Here is a 15,780-nt window from a genome sequence, read left to right as displayed (position 1 = left end):
CGAGCAGGATACAGACATCAGGCAGCAACTGCCGTGCTACTGCCTTCCCTCACATCACCTTTCAAATTAGGTTAGATGTGTCCTTTTGCGGTCAGCATCTGGAAGGCAAAGAACAAGAGGAAATCTCTCACAAATACAGACAACAGCAGAAAGGCTGTAGGAACACCAGCACTTCACCCCTCCCAGACCTTGGCTTCGTCTCCCTCCTCTGCTAAACGTCAGTGGTGTTTGGAACAACGAAGCTTCTGTCTTTCTGAAGCGAGACCATCGGCGGGTTTCAAAGCTATCGGGATACTCCCCTCCCGTATTTTCCAACAGGTGTCTCTTCCTAGGAGGGCAGCAGGCTCCGCGCGCCCTGCCCCTCGCGCTCACGCACGGACCCCCGCTCGGCGGCGGGCGAGGAGCGGCGGGAGCCGGCCGGGGCGGGGCTCGAGGCGGGCTACCTGCGGCGGGCCGCGCTGGCCCGGCCGCTGTGGGACGCGGCGGGCGCGACCGCGGGGTCTGGCCGAGGCGGGGCGGCGGCGGGCGGCAGCATGACGGTGAACTTGCGCTTCCTCTCCTTCTTGGCGGCCCTGGTGGGAGTTTCGAGCTTCGTCTTCCTCGTGGTGGCCATCGCCACGGACTTCTGGTACATCATCGATGCCTCCAGGCTGGAGACGTCCCGTAACGGCACGGGCGCGCTCAGCTCGCACTCGGGTCTGTGGCGGACGTGCCGCGGTGAGTGGCGCGGCGGGGCGGGCAGGGCAGGGCAGGGCAGGGCGGGCCGGCGGCGCGGGGAGCCGCCCGCCCCCGCCGGGGAGCGCCCGCGCCCCACGCGTGTCCGCCCGCGGCGGGGCGGGATCGGGAGCGGGCGCGGGCTTTGAGCCGTCCCGGCTGCAGGGCGGCAGCTCCGCGGGCGGCGGTAGCTGCGCAGTTTCGGCGTTGCTCGTTCGGGAAAACAGCGCCCGGCCCCCCCGGGCTCTGCGCCCATCGGCAGTTCGCCGTCGGGTGTCGCTTGTGCCTGCCGAGGGAGGCACGGGGATAGCGGCTGTGACGGAGTCATCCAGCAACTTGTGATGCAAAGTCATTTAGTAAATGACCATGTAGAAGAAAAGAGATGTCTTCGTTTCACTCGGGGAGTTAAGGGGTGAAAGTTCTGGTTTAAAGCCATTAACATGATAATAATAATATAAAGAATATAAATAATATTAAACAATATATAGTTTATATACATAAATAAGTAATATTACTATAAATTATATCAATATAAATATTATTAGTTTGAAATGTATATCTATAAATAACATAAATATATGTAAAATTGACTTAATCCCGTACTAACTAGACTGAAGGTAAATGACCAAAGACTCACCAAGTTCACCAAGTAATTGTACCACGTTTGATCTTGCTTGGTATTTCACAGTTGTGGATTTTATTGGAAGATCCATGAACCCTATGTGGATATTACAGGATTTTCCCCATTTAGTTTAATTTGTATGCCAGGCATATTACTTTTGGTTTTGATTCCACCATTAAAAACAAGGAGTAAGTAATGTTCATCATAGGCAAGAAAGGATGATACTTCCAGTGGAGCAAGGCAGAAGGAGCAGGTTAATGGAATTCTCCCCACTGCTGTACCCTGAGCCCTGCTGAAATGAGCAGATGTTTCCCTCTTGACTTCAGTGGTCAGGCCCCATGGGAGCACAAGTTGGCCAATGCTGGGTACTGAAAATCCCCTCCTTTCCTTCCTTATCTAGGAATGACTGTTTTTAAAGTAGATAATAGATATGAATTATATGCACATGCAGAAAAAAAAAAGATATATTGCAATAAGATAGCTTAATTTTTTCTCAATGTCTTTTCCCTTCTCTCAGTGAGGAGCGAGTGTTACCCTTTGATGAACCCTTTCTGGCATGAGAATGCAAACATCACTGATTCACACAGACAGCTTTTGTGTGAGTAACTTTTATGTTTTTTCTATACTTCCATCCACTCTTCCTTCCCTCCTTGGCCACTTACAAGGTCCTGTTTCTGATTCAGAGGGGGAGCTCTTTCAGATGGAGTTTTGGCTGTGCTTCTGTACAATATCTGTCACGGCATGTGGTCTGTAAGTGGGATTACTGTTAAAATAACCATCTATTTGATGTCAAGTTCAGCTAATTTCTTCCACAGGAGCAAGATGTTTCTGCCTGGAATGGCTCAGGAAGGTACACAATTGTTAAAATTAAAAGGCAAAAATGTTCTAAATCCCCTCAAAAGAGTTTGATCACTGAAAATGCTTAAGCACACATTTAAACCAATCTTTAAGACAGCTATTTATCCACCCTTTCAGAGGGATTCCTTGCACTGAAAAAACCCTCAAATATGCAGGAATTTTAGAAAGTCAGGACTAAAAGCAGTGTTCAAAGTCTTTGAAGAACATTGTGTTCAAAAATATTACTTTAAGTTTCTAACTGTGTTGGATGGTACTTGCTTCTTTTTCTTTAAATTAATTTGTCAATGTCAGAATGTTTTCAGAAGTCCAAACTAAACATTTTCAAATACTTTTAGGCTTCTCCTAAAAGATGAGTTAGCTCCTCTGCATCATATTCTGCACAATGCTTCACTCATACATGCTTGTATATGAGCTTGCTTTCTTTTATTTTTTGTTTACTACCTCTCCTCTCTCTCTCTGGCTGTTTTCCCCTTGCAAGCAGAATATATGCATTTGTCCTGTGTCTTCAAATGGTACTCTTTCCCTCAAAACCAACCACTTCCCTGAGCACTCCTTCAGAGAGGTTTAGAGTGTCTTTAGTCTCTTGGAGAAGCATCTCATGATATAGCTAAAAGCAGAGCAAACATGTCGAAGAAAGCTGGTGAGGTAATGATGCTAACGTAGCTGTGTTGCAGCAGCAGCCGGGAAGTTAAAATGGGAATAAGATCCCAGTGGGCTGCTGAAACAGCCGTACAGACATATTGACAGGTTCAAAACTAACAGCACAGATTGTCTCTCTGTGCTTTCAGATTGAAAGATATAATTTCTTTAACTTTCTTTGCTTAAGACAGGGGGCCTTAGCTGCTTGATACTGTTGAAGACTGTGAGGGTCAGTGAAAATGATCATCTACCGGATCACTTAAGCCTTTGAGTGTTCCCAGTTAATTGAACCTAACCAGACTGATCACGTTTTAAGTGTGGGCACCTCAACAATTATGTTTGGGATCGTCTAAAATTTCAGGATAAAATTATTCGCATTTCAAAAGTTGTGTTCATATCTGCAGAAGATACATCTGTGATTTTTCTCAGGTGAGGAGACTTTAGATTACAGCTCTTCAATGAAAGCTGAATTCTGCAAAAACAAAAGCAGACACTATATGAAACTTTTGGTTGCAAAAATGATGTTGGCTTGGTGACAAAGAACAGCTCTTTGGTAGTCATGAAGTGTAAGAAAATAGTGAATATGAATAAAAATTGGATGCATAACTATGCTTACAGACTTTTCAGAGCCTCAGAGAAATTTTTTATCTCTCACTGTCATATCAAGTGCTATTTTTAGGTTCCTGGACAAAGTCTTCAGATCTGCAAAGACACTTGCAGATTTTATTATGAGCAGGCATAGTCTGCCCAAAAATGATGAGATAAGAAATCAAAGATACTTTCACTGAAAGAACCTACTAGGTTTGATTAGAACGCCCTACAGAGTGAAGTTTTTGATATTTTAGATGTTCAGCTTCAATGCAGTTTTAGTGTGATGAGGCTACAGACCCACAGCAACAGCAGCTGAAGGCGGGAAGTGCCATGTCAGTACTTCTTACTTCTGGGAAATACAGTGATATGTAGGTTTGTTAAGTACTGAGATAATCACCTTCTATTTTGTTCTTCAATATTTTCTGACTGTGGTCACTTTATCATGATTGGGCAGATCAGGACAAACCTTCATCTACAACACATTTTAACTAGAATTTTAGAGGAGAATTCTGGGATCGTGGATTACAGTGCAGTTACAGTAAAGTCTTTGTGTTGCTCTATGAGGCAAACAAGCTAATTGCTCAGCTTAATCAGTTACTTCAAAAAATTATTTTTTTCTCTATGTGTGCCTGTGCAGGTGTCTGTGAGGCACATTCACATGGAATTAATCTCATTCTGTCTAGCTGTACACCATATTTGTCACTGTTTGATTGGCAGACTGAATTTCAGGAGCTCTGGCAAGATCAAACACGTTTCTTGCTGATTATTCCTAAAAACATTTAGAAGGGCTGTCTCCCAAGGCAGGCACTTAAGTATCACATTGTGAATCCCATCCCCCATTCTTTAGAGTTCCCATTCTCTTCCTGGCATATCTTAACTAACCAGAAGTGCAAAAAAGATGGGAGAAAGTCTATACTTCCGTGTGAAGAGCTGGGTCTAAGTGGAAACAAGTGCTGGTCACTGCCAGAAGACAAACTCTTCATTAGAGAATGAAAAGCCTTTGCACTCCCTTCCTCCACATTTCCAATCTCTCTCCTATTCATTCTCAGCAGATTCATTTTAGGTTTATTGTGTACTTCAAATAGAGCTCCTGGCAAATTAAAAAAAATTGAGTGTACAAGCTAAAGTTCTCTGCTACCAGCAATAGTACTCAGGCAATCAACGTAGGCCTTGCTAAGCCTAGGAGTAGGATGCATTTTTACATCACGGGAGTACTCTTGAGCAATTTCTCTAACGGATTAGACACAAGCATGTCTTCTTCTGTACATTAAGCTTCCATGTCTTTTCTTACCACTCCCTCCAGCTGAACATATGACATATACCCTATCTCTCCCTCAAACCCACAATGTATAAAATGTTTTCCTACTACGTATTACCTTATGGCATGGTTATATATTTGTTTAAAACATCAGCCACTGTCTAAAGAAATATACCACTAGACTACCTACCACTAGCTTTTCTGAAATTTCTGAATTACAAAAAAAACCCCAACTTTTTACTGGAGATTTACATTCTCCTCTGTCCCATACAGGATTAAAACGAAAGTGTCACTTTTCACAATTCAGACAGTTATTAGGGTCTCTTGGTGACCACTAGGATTAAAGATAGTTCTCTCAAAGTCACCTTTAAAACTGAAATCTGTCAGCAAAGACACGCCAGATATCTTGTCTTGCCATGCATTCTCCTGTGCCAGCTGTGGGAGACAAGCAGAAAGAGCAACTTTTTTCACGACAAGCTGAATCCGTTCTCTCACGAAATGGTAAAATAAGGATGTTGCTCTGGCTTCAAAGGAAGCTGCATCAGGAATTCTGAGCAACTTTGCCACTTTCCAGTAGAAGAAACATAACATTCAAAATCACATCTAAACATTGAGGATCACATACAGAGAGAGGGGAGCTGGTGCGTAGAAGGAATGGCAGGATTTAATCTACTGAAAACTTTTCCCCAAGAGTTGCAGCTTTGTAAAATAATGTCTTTCAAAAAAAGAAAAACACCCGACAAGTTACACTGGGGAAAGGTTACTCTTGGGTGTTTCTGTAATATAAATATTTTTCATAAACCAAAGTCTGTATTGTTAGTAATTAATAAGTACCAGTATAGATTTAGTTTAAGATAGAACCACTGTAATCCCTGCAAAATGAACAGTTTTGTAAGTATTTCTAATCAAAAGCAGTTTGTGCTCTGGACTTGGGTCAAGTACTTCTAGCAGGACAGATGAGCTTTCAAAAGAAGAAAGTAATGTGTTTGCTGGATACTAATATATCCTGTCAAAACTCTTCTATGATCTTGACTGTTGGGAAACTCAAGTAACCTGTTCCTGTGTGCCTTAGTTATAACTGGATAGTGCCCTCTGCTTGGTATCATAAAAATTACTTCCGTCTGCATTCTTCTGAACTAAATGATATACGATTTGCTGATCCTAGAAAGCTGTGGCTAAGTTTTTTTCAAAGCATGGTGAAATTTGTTAAAATGTGGAGAATTTTTTTTGTGTGACTTCCCCCCCTCCTCTTAATAGTTTAAAACCAAATTGCCACAAAGCTTTTTTTTTTTTTTGGCACGTCAAAGCAACATCAATAACGTGTTATTTGGCCAAAATATAGGAGGTCATTTTGGCCCAAAGATGCAAACAGATGCAAAATTACAAAACAGATCATTTGTCTTAAATCATAGAATCATAGAATGGTTAGGGTTGGAAGGAACATCAAAGATCATCTAGTTCCCACCCCCCTGCCCTGGCCAGGGAAACCCTCACTACACCAGGTTGCCCAAAGCCTCATCCAACCTGGCCTTGAACACTTCCAGGGATGGAGCAGCCACAACTTCGTGTTGTGGCAACCTGTTCCACTGCCTCACCATCCTCAATGTAAAAAATTTCTTCCTTATCTCTTATCTAAATCTCCCTCTTTCAGTTTAAAGCCATTACCCCTTGTCCTATCACTACACACCCTTGTAAAAAGCCCCTCTCCAGCTTTTCCTGTAAGCCCCCTTCAGGTACTGGAAAGCTGCTATAAGATCACCCCGGAGCCTTCTCTTCTCCAGGCTGAACAGCCCCAACTCTCTCAGCCTCTCTTCATAGCAGAGGTGCTCAGCCCTCGGATCATCTTCGTGGCCTCCTCTGGACTTGCTCCAACAGAATCTCAGCTTTGCACCCCGAACTGGTGTGGGGTCCCATCTACACTACAGAACTGGAGCTGGTGTTATGAAAAATAACATGAGAGGAATTACAGTTACTGTCCTAATGCCCCTGACAGGCAAACCAGCTGCATTAGGTACCTACAAGGTATGATTAACCTCTGACAATCCTAATTTTTTGTTAGTGACAAGAACATCATGGCAGCAATTGATTTCCTGTTACGAGTCACTTTTTAGTGCTCTCCTCTATTCCTGAGCCATCCAGAGATGGTCAGTTAATGGATGTGGTTTCCACTTATATATGGCTGGAAGAAAATGTTTTTCTTGTTATAAACCAAGACTGGAGTGTGCAGCTGCCCATGCACAACTGCTTAAATTATTCTCCCCAGAGTATTTTTATTTTTCCTTTTTTAGATGTCAATGTAGCTGAAACCATGAGGCTGCAGACAAGTTGGTGCTTCCTGTAGGGAAACAGTAGGGACAGTTACTGATACCTCAGTTATTATAATGTAACAGCTGCCTTGGTTTCTTCCTCAGCAAAATTTGTTTAATTGTAGGGTTAAACTAGACTGGATTTCCTTGCAGCATGTGGACACTGTAACAGTCACTGAGCAGCTGCTTTCACACTTCTCCCCACTCTTTCTGGGCCTGCTTAATTTTTACTAAGTTACATGTTTATAATGATATAATCCCAGAATGCCTTATTCTTTGGCTGCCATTACATTTTTCCTGGGGAATTTACAGTTCTTCACAATTTTTCCTTTTGGTTTTAAGTTAATCAGAAGGAAACAGCTAGGGCTGGAATACCCGACAAGAGCCAGTTCAGAGGCCAAGTGAAATAAGACCCAAATGATGTACATAGAAATTCCAACTTAATTTACATGGTAGATGTATACCTAAATGGATCTGCTTTGTTTCTGAGCAACAGTGCAGTGGTCCTTCAAAGAGGTTCCAGTGAACATTTGCTGCAGTACTTAGAGCAGATATTACAATAAATAAATACAGAAATCTAAGATAACTTTAGCATCACTGTAGCTGAGGCCTACTGAGTGACAACTTCTGATAAACGTTCTCATTTCAAATTCATTGGTGTCGTAGCAATAGAATGTGCATAGCTTATGTTTATCATTCTACCCATTCCGAGTGCTGATGGCTTTTGTCAGTGCCCACCTGTACCAAGTCTAGCATCATTTTATTTCTACTATCTGCAACTTGTCTTCCAGTTTAGCTCAGAGACTTGTTGCATGAGAAGAGCCAAAGCCAAAAGGTGTAACACAAAGTCCGGGGCTTAGCTAATTATCCTGGGGTACCCTAACCCTGTGAGCTCTCCTCTGCCATGATCTTTTCTCTACTGAACAGGAGGGAATCCAGGCCTTCATGTCCCTGGGCTTCAAGCCCAGAAGTCGCACATTTAGCTACAGATAGCAGTTATTTTCTGTTGCTCGTTGTTTCTCTAAGTTGTTTCCTTCCTTCCTTGCAAGCAGGTCACACTTTCTCAGTGCACTGTTTCTTGGCTTTGCCAAGACTTTCCAGTGCAGCCCCACTGGTTTTAGCTACTGCCAGCATTCTGTTTCAGCTAAAAGCTTTTATCTTTCTAACTGACTATTTAGTTACTGCTGGGGAAGTTAAACAGGTCCTTAATTAAGCTCTTCTGAGCTGCTGCCATTTGGAGTATTTGTCATGAGGTGACCATTACAGATTTCTAGAGACTATTTGCTATTATAAGCTGTGCAAACAAATCCAAAGTTAGTTTGAAACAATTAAGCTCCACCATATTAACAGGAGATGATTAAAAAAACTGCTAGACCTGCAGTTGGTCACTTGTGACACCATTCAGTTTTTCTAGTTCATTCACAGATTTCTGTTGCAAACAACTTATCAACAACTGTGTTGGGTGGTAATTAGAAACATCTGCTAAATTCACAGACCTGGGACATGCACTGCAGATGTCATTCTTACAGACATTTGGTCAGGCCTCTAGTAAAATAGCTTTGGCTAGCTGATGTAAAACTTCATTAACTCAGATCAGGCAATTAAAGTATTTTTGCTACAAAAAAAAAAGTTTTTTTAAATGTTCATCAGTTTGTTTCAGTATTTTCAAGATTAAACTCTTGGATCTTTCATGCTGGGCTGACCGGGAACTCAGGCATTGAGAAATAGATGTGGGAAGCTGAATTCTGTTTTACAGAAAGGGCATGTACCTCTTCTGTGCAAAGTGCTTAAGGTTTTTTTTCAATAGTAATTTCATTAAAATTAGGCAGTTATATGTATAATACGTAATGCATAAATATATATTTCAACACAACAAAAAGACACTAAAATGACTGCAAAATTAATGTTTTAACTTCTTTGACAGATTATTGAAGACAGAAATACAATAAAGATATTTTAAGTCATGTCCTTCTATAAACTAATTCTATCCCTCTAATCAAGGAATACAATGGCATAATATCATACGCCAGACAGCATGAATTCAGATTCCTGAGTGGTTTCCATGGCAGCATTTTAGAATAAGTTTCCCAGGCATTTGCAGATTTCGTAGAAGAAGGACAAATGGGTATTAGGTATTGAACTAGAACACTGGAGGTGATGAAAGTTCTGTATAACCAAATACAATCCATTAAATATTGATTTTAAGAAAGTTGCAGGTGATTAATGAGAAATGTGATCCAGCTGTGTGTAGGAAAAGAAAGGCTCTGTCACAGTGGGATTGTGGGTTTCAGCTGAGATAGCCCTAAAACCTTAATTTTCATGATGAGTGCGTAAAAATCAGAGTTATTCCGATGTTGCGCACAACTGTCACAGGTCATTAATGTAATCTATGACACTCCCCAGGAAAATACTCTGGTATGGATTTGTTTTCCCTTTACTTCAAAAGCTTACAATCAGAGCCTTATCTTCTCCACCCATGCTGGTCCTGGCTAAGGTTACGGTCCTAGCTGCAGTAGCTGAAATCGCAGTGTGAAAGGAAAGTCAAAGAAATAGCAATTCTTGGTGCTACTGTCTTGAGATATAGTTAGCAGCAGCTTTGACTAGCGAGGGACACCTGGAAAATCACAAAGCCCAGGCTCAGTGATGAGCTTGTTTATGTTTCTTCCCTCCCAGCAAAGCCAGGTCTGAGGACAGAGTTGCACCATTCTCACATCCTTACTTTTAAAATGTTGATTGCATCAGATTTTATCCCCTCAAGGCCTTTCACTTCCTACATGCAAGACAGATGGAAAAATGGTGGGAGATCAAATCAGGCCTAATAACCTTCAGGAAGTAAAAGCGGGGTGGAAGACTAGCGTGTTCCTGCTGCCTCTCGAGAATATTAGAACTAAATTGTGTGCCACTTCTCTCTTCTGTCACATCATGTCGCATCACATCCTGGCAACCACTTCTAACCATGTAAAACTCCTGAACTGAGTTCCATGGCTATTTCTCTTCTTGGTATTCAACTAAGATTTGCAAACAGTTTTGACATACTGGTTATTCATGTTGAGCCGAAGATTGATTTCACTGTTAGCATCTGAAAATTGCTATAGGTTTGGGCTTCTTAGCCAGCAACAGCCATGGCCAGTTTTGCTGAAAAGTCCAGGGAGTATCCTCAGATTTAAAAGCAAGGAGAGAAAATACTCGCTTCAACGCAGAATGCTGAATTTGTGCTTTCTGAGCATCAGCTGATCCTGCCGTGGGCATACATGGGACTAAATGTTCCTCTGTGGAATTAAATGAGACACTGAAGCCTAGAGCCCTTGAGAAAATTGATTTTAAGTTTTCCTTTCTCATTAACTCTGCACTTCACTCTGGTATGAAATAAATTCATACTGTAATCTGGAATTACCTTCTTTTGGTTATTATTCTAGAAAAGGTTGGGTTGAATGTTGTGGGTAGATTGTATGAGAGGGAACAATGACACAACGATGGTTTATGATGGAAAAAGCAGTGTGATATGAAAAAATTCATAGCAACCCTCTGTTTACACAGCTATTAGAATGTTGTAGGCATCAAGAAAGACTAATGTAAAACATTTAGCATGGGAGGAAGCAACAAGCATAGGTTAATGTGCTTAGTGAAGCTGCTGTAGAAAACAATGACAGACACAGAGTAAGAGCTGTGTGGGAAAATTTACCTCTAGTTGATGGTCAGCTGCAACAAAGGAAAAGGTCAACAATTTGCTAGATCAGTTCAGCAGAGGACATGTGACAGAAAATAAAGTGTTTAACCAAAGCATCTGCTGGATTTCACCACCCAAACAGAACAGTGCCACTCACTGTCATCTGTATGGTTTAGATAACCAGGACTACTTTTTATTAAAGTTGTCAGTGACTACCTGATATGCAATGCATCACCTAGGCTTAATCTGAGAACAGTTTAGTTGCTTAAATATACCCCTGTAGACATATCCTTTATATTCGTGGTCTCTTTGAAACACAAGCTGTGATCCTGTGAAGGGCTTGCTCGTATGTTACCTTTTTCTCCATGCCATATTTGTCCTGCTGACATAAGTTTAAAATCCAAGAGATTGTCCAACTCCTGTTTGTGCAGCACAGAATAAAGAGTTGATCCTGATCAGAGTCTCTGCACTCAATGATTGTTAGTACATCCAATGACATCATAATAAAATATTAAAATACTAACATTCTTCATTTTTCTTCAGATATGCACGGAACATTTGTCATTCTGATGCCCCTCAGCCTGATATTGATGATTTTTGGAGGAATGACTGGATTCATCAGTATTATCGCCAGGGCCTACCTGCTGCTTCTGATGACAGGACTGCTCTTTCTTTTTGGAGGTACTGTATCAAACTCCCGGCCTGACGATGTTCAATAATAGGAGGTTATATCTGGGAAACATCACTTTGTCTTTCAGGGGAAAGAAGCTGAGCAAGTGTTTTCTTTAAGAATAACACTGGGTTCATTCACTTGGTGTCTGCTCAGCTCCTCATAGGATTCTGGAATAGAAAGCTGCCACTTAAGAATCAGGAAAAGCAGATAATCACAACAACCATACATCCTTGTGGACTGAGTCACGCTTTGAACACGTGTTCGCTGTGCCCTTTAACACAAAAGATTTAATACCTCCTCAGCACAGTGCCCAAATTCTTTACAGACAAGGTAATGGAGTAATGGAGAAGTGACTTTGGAATTAGTAAAGCATAGAGTTTGATAGCTTTGCACAGATTTTACAACTATTAGAAAACTGACATTTTTCAAAGGGTGTGCGTTGAGCTCATGAAAAGGGTCTTGCTGGGCATTCCTGGGTTAGCTTCACTGCTTGATTGGAACTACAGTGGTGTCCCCGAACTGTGGGTCACAAATAGAAACCCCGAAGAGTTATTTTAGGTGAACTGTAGCATTTCAATTTGAAGCTAATAAAATTTTTACATTATTTTTACATTTTTGCTGTAACCAAAACCTCTGTGTTTTAGAAAGTAATTTATGAATTAAAACTAAAAACATTCTGTCTAAGTAGGAAAATGGGGTTTAAGTCCATCTCCATTTTCTTCTCCAAAAGATTTTCAGTACTATTTCACAATGTAACTTGAAACAGAAATTTTCCTCAATAGAAAAGGGGTTCCTCAGTACTGGCCCTCATCACCTGATCATACAGTCCTATTCTAAGAATAGATTGCTAAGAAATTGCTGGAAGCAAATGCTGCTGTCTCAAAGTCTTAACTGACCTTTTTAGTCTGAAATGCTCTTACAAAGACAAATCATCTCCCATTATGATTTTCTTCTGCAAAGAAAAAGAAAGTTCTGTTTCCTTAGAAACATCAGAAAGCTATATTCACTGAAAAGGCACAGGCTATTTGAAAACTACTCCAAATAGCAAGTGAAAGATGAAAAGCTGTGAAGTGCAAAGCATGATTATCCCACTGAGGAGTGGAGTACTGTGCCTTTCTAAGACACTTGGAGTTGCAAAGGGAAAGGAAACAAAGACAGTGTTAAGAGAGGGGGCTTGAATACGTTCTGAAGATGCAACTGGTGCTGTTTCCCAGGACAGCGTGAACAGGCTGCAGGTGGTCTTTGGTGTGAAGAGGGAAAGAAACAAAAGACAGTGTTAAGAGAGAGGGGCTTGAATACGTTCTGAAGATGCAACTGGTGCTGTTTCCCAGGACAGCGTGAACAGGCTGCAGGGTGGTCTTTGGTGTGAGACCAGACCCTCCTCCTGCTCAGGCAGTAGTGTTCAGCTGATTCAGCTGCACTGAGGCTTGATGCATGTAATGGGCATGCACAGTTTTCTAGGATATTCCAGTTCACAAAGTTCGGTATTGACTAGATAGTTCTGTCTCAGCAGAAAGAAATATTTTATGATGCAATTCCAGAAACCTGAGTTTTTTGGAAAATACTAGAACTGATATGTTCTGCATCTCAGGACATCTTGTATGCTTCCCCATTTTTTTGAAATGTGGCCGCATTTAAGGGAGATCGTAGAACTCAATATACCTTGTTGAAAATGTCAACAAAACAATCATTTCGATTTCTGCTGACAAAAGTTATAAAGTGATCCCTCCCCCCCTTGCAAAGGACTGGAATAAGGTACAGGCATCATAGCGTGGTTAAAGTCAGGAATATGAGTATGAATTTTGACTGTTGCATAAACCAATACTCTTCTGTCTTGGTTTGCCTCTACCCAAACTTGTCTCTGGCAAAAATGCAGACTCATCTAGACTTACACTGTGATTTAACAGAAAGCCAGAGCGAAATTTTTCTCCCTCAGAATCAGATAAGACACTATCTTGTCCTACAAGTGTTCCAATATCTGCCCTGGGTACCCTCCTTTAATCCAGGGCCTTTCTATCGTGTCTTTCCTGCCACTGATCCAGTAAAGTTATGACTTCAGTTAGTGTGTGTCATCTGAGTGACATAGATGCCAGGCCCAGGATGTAGCATGTGCTTGTGCTAGATGTGCCATTCCCTAAATTTGTTAGCTTCTGTGCAGCTCCTTCACTCTGAAAACATCTGGCTTCTTGTTTGAGTGTCTTTGTAAGTTTATTTTTAGTCTGCTCTAAGGATGCTTTTAGCTCAATTATTTGGAAATGATGAATAGTCATGACTCCACAACACTTGGCAGGAGATGACAGTAAAGACCAACACATTATATTGAACACTCAAAACTTATGATACTCAAAATTAGAAAACAGCCTAAATTCAGGTCACTGACCTGAAATGCAAGAATCTCTGTCTCCATGGGCTTTCTTGTGTAGAGGTAGGCAACTGTGGTGCACAGCAATGAGAAATCAGAATACATTATGTTACAGCCATTGAAAACAGAGATGTACATGCATTAGTATCTGTAAAGACATGATTAGATTTTATTGTGGAAATCTTGCTGTTACACGTTTTGATTCAGTAGTTAGCAGTGAGAACACATTAAACTCAATGGACAGAGATAACCCTCTCTTTACTTCCCTCTCACCCTTCCCCAAAAAACAGCCCCTACTAGATTTCAAAGGTAAACAGAGACTAACTGATAATCTGTCCTGGGTAGATAGGAAGGAGTGGCAGAGAAGCCCTAAGAGACATCTAGTTAACTACTTCTACTTTCTGCAGTGGATGCTAACTAGCTGAATATGTTTTTCTGTCTCAGCTCTTGTTACACTTACTGGGATCAGTGTCTATATTGCGTATTCAGCTGCTGCCTTTGAAGAAGCTGCCTGCCTCCTGAGGAGTAAGGATCTCCTGGTAGAAATTGACATCAGGTTTGGCTGGTCGCTGGCCCTAGTCTGGATCTCCTTTGTCACAGAAGCGCTCACCGGGGCTGCGTTTCTCCTGGCAGCAAGAGTCGTGGGTCTGAAACAGCGACGTGAACAGGCGTTATGAACTCCAGGTATCATTGCGACAATGGCACCCTGCAGAGCCTAGAAATGTGGATTGCTCGGTCCATCTGGTCACGAGGGGTAATAAAAGTGGCAAGGCTGTGACTGAGTATCTTCTCAGCTGCTGTAAACCCTTTTCCTCACAGTTAGCTATGAAACGCACAGATTCTGATACATCAGTAAAACATTTCAAGCGTTGTCAATAAGGGAACCCTTGTGACTTTAAAGGAAAGCACATTGCAGTGTTAGTGTTTCCAAATAATTTCAGCTGGCAGCTCATAAGACATCTCCATTCATTGCTTAGAACAAGGCACATTTCTTGCTTGCTTTTTCCTTTCTGCTGACACAGCAAAGTGCCTCAGAGTGCCTTGCAGACCAGTACACACAGTCCACTTAGCGTTTGGTTTCTCCTCTGAGGCTCCTAATAAGTACTCCTGGGATTCCAGTTGTGTTGGCAGCCTCTGCCAGCAGAGCTGCTCCGAGATGGCTGCTTTGTGGCAGGTAGTGTGATCTGCCTGCTGCCTTTGGAGACACATGGCGATACGTGATGTCTGTACACCTGAACCTGGGAGAGAGCGTGAGGCGTAAATAGTAATATTGCATACTAAACATGGCTTTGTTGCACAAAGCAAAACTGAAAATAAAGATCCAGAATAGGAAGAACTTCAGAATATTTGGAGAACTCCAATGCTAATCCCCAGCAGTGGCATGGCTAGGACAACTAATGAAGTGAATATTAATTAATCTTTGCTCGGGAGTACACCTTTATTGTAGGATCTTCTTTTCCTTCATGTCTTCCCAAAGAGGCCGTCCTCTCTCCTGTACCACAATCACACAATTTCTTTGTGACAACACACAAAACTGGGATGATTTGAGAAACCAGAGAACCCCAGAAGCCTAGTCCATGTCAGCTATGTGTAATGTTTAAGGAGAGACACAGAATCACGTTCTGTTTCCTAAAATCTTTACTTATGGAGAGAGAACAAAGAAATTAGTCTTTCTCTAAAAATGAGCTTTGGTGCTGTGATAAAATGAAGGGATATAAGGCCTAGATACTGTGAATAACTTGATATTAGTTACCCAGCAGACAGTAGTGACTATGATGGTGAAGTTCTCAAGTGCAGTGCAGCGGTGAGTGTACTGCAAGAGAAAGATACAGCTGCTTTTCCAGATGTTTTGACTAACTACTGTAGCCAGCCCAAATCTATCAAATGCTCAGGCTACATACTTATCTCTTTCAACTTACTACTAGCTGCTTTTTCAGTTCTCTAATGCAGAAGATGTATCTGATGCCTTTCCCAGTTTTTACTTAGCAATTTTGATGATGATTCCTTTTCATGAAATTTGTGCACGTGCTTTGTGCTGAAAACTGCTGAGTAAAACATAACACAGGATAACTGAATTTCATCTTAGGTGC

General features: G+C 41.7%; 1 protein-coding gene across 1 annotated transcript; it reads left to right on the top strand.

Moving 5' to 3' along the window:
- The first annotated feature begins 533 nt into the window (after positions 1-533).
- Positions 534-14,367, top strand: TMEM114 (transmembrane protein 114). Its single transcript, XM_086622398.1, has 4 exons — positions 534-717; positions 1,854-1,934; positions 11,199-11,336; positions 14,135-14,367. The coding sequence occupies exons 1-4, from the start codon at positions 534-536 to the stop codon at positions 14,365-14,367; spliced, it is 636 nt and encodes a 211-aa protein (XP_086478524.1).
- The last annotated feature ends 1,413 nt before the right edge of the window (positions 14,368-15,780 follow it).

This window comes from Tauraco erythrolophus, chromosome 17, assembly GCF_009769465.1.
Source record: "Tauraco erythrolophus isolate bTauEry1 chromosome 17, bTauEry1.pri, whole genome shotgun sequence".
NCBI classification, from domain to species: Eukaryota; Metazoa; Chordata; class Aves; order Musophagiformes; family Musophagidae; genus Tauraco; species Tauraco erythrolophus.
This window is presented reverse-complemented; position numbering and strand designations above follow the sequence as displayed.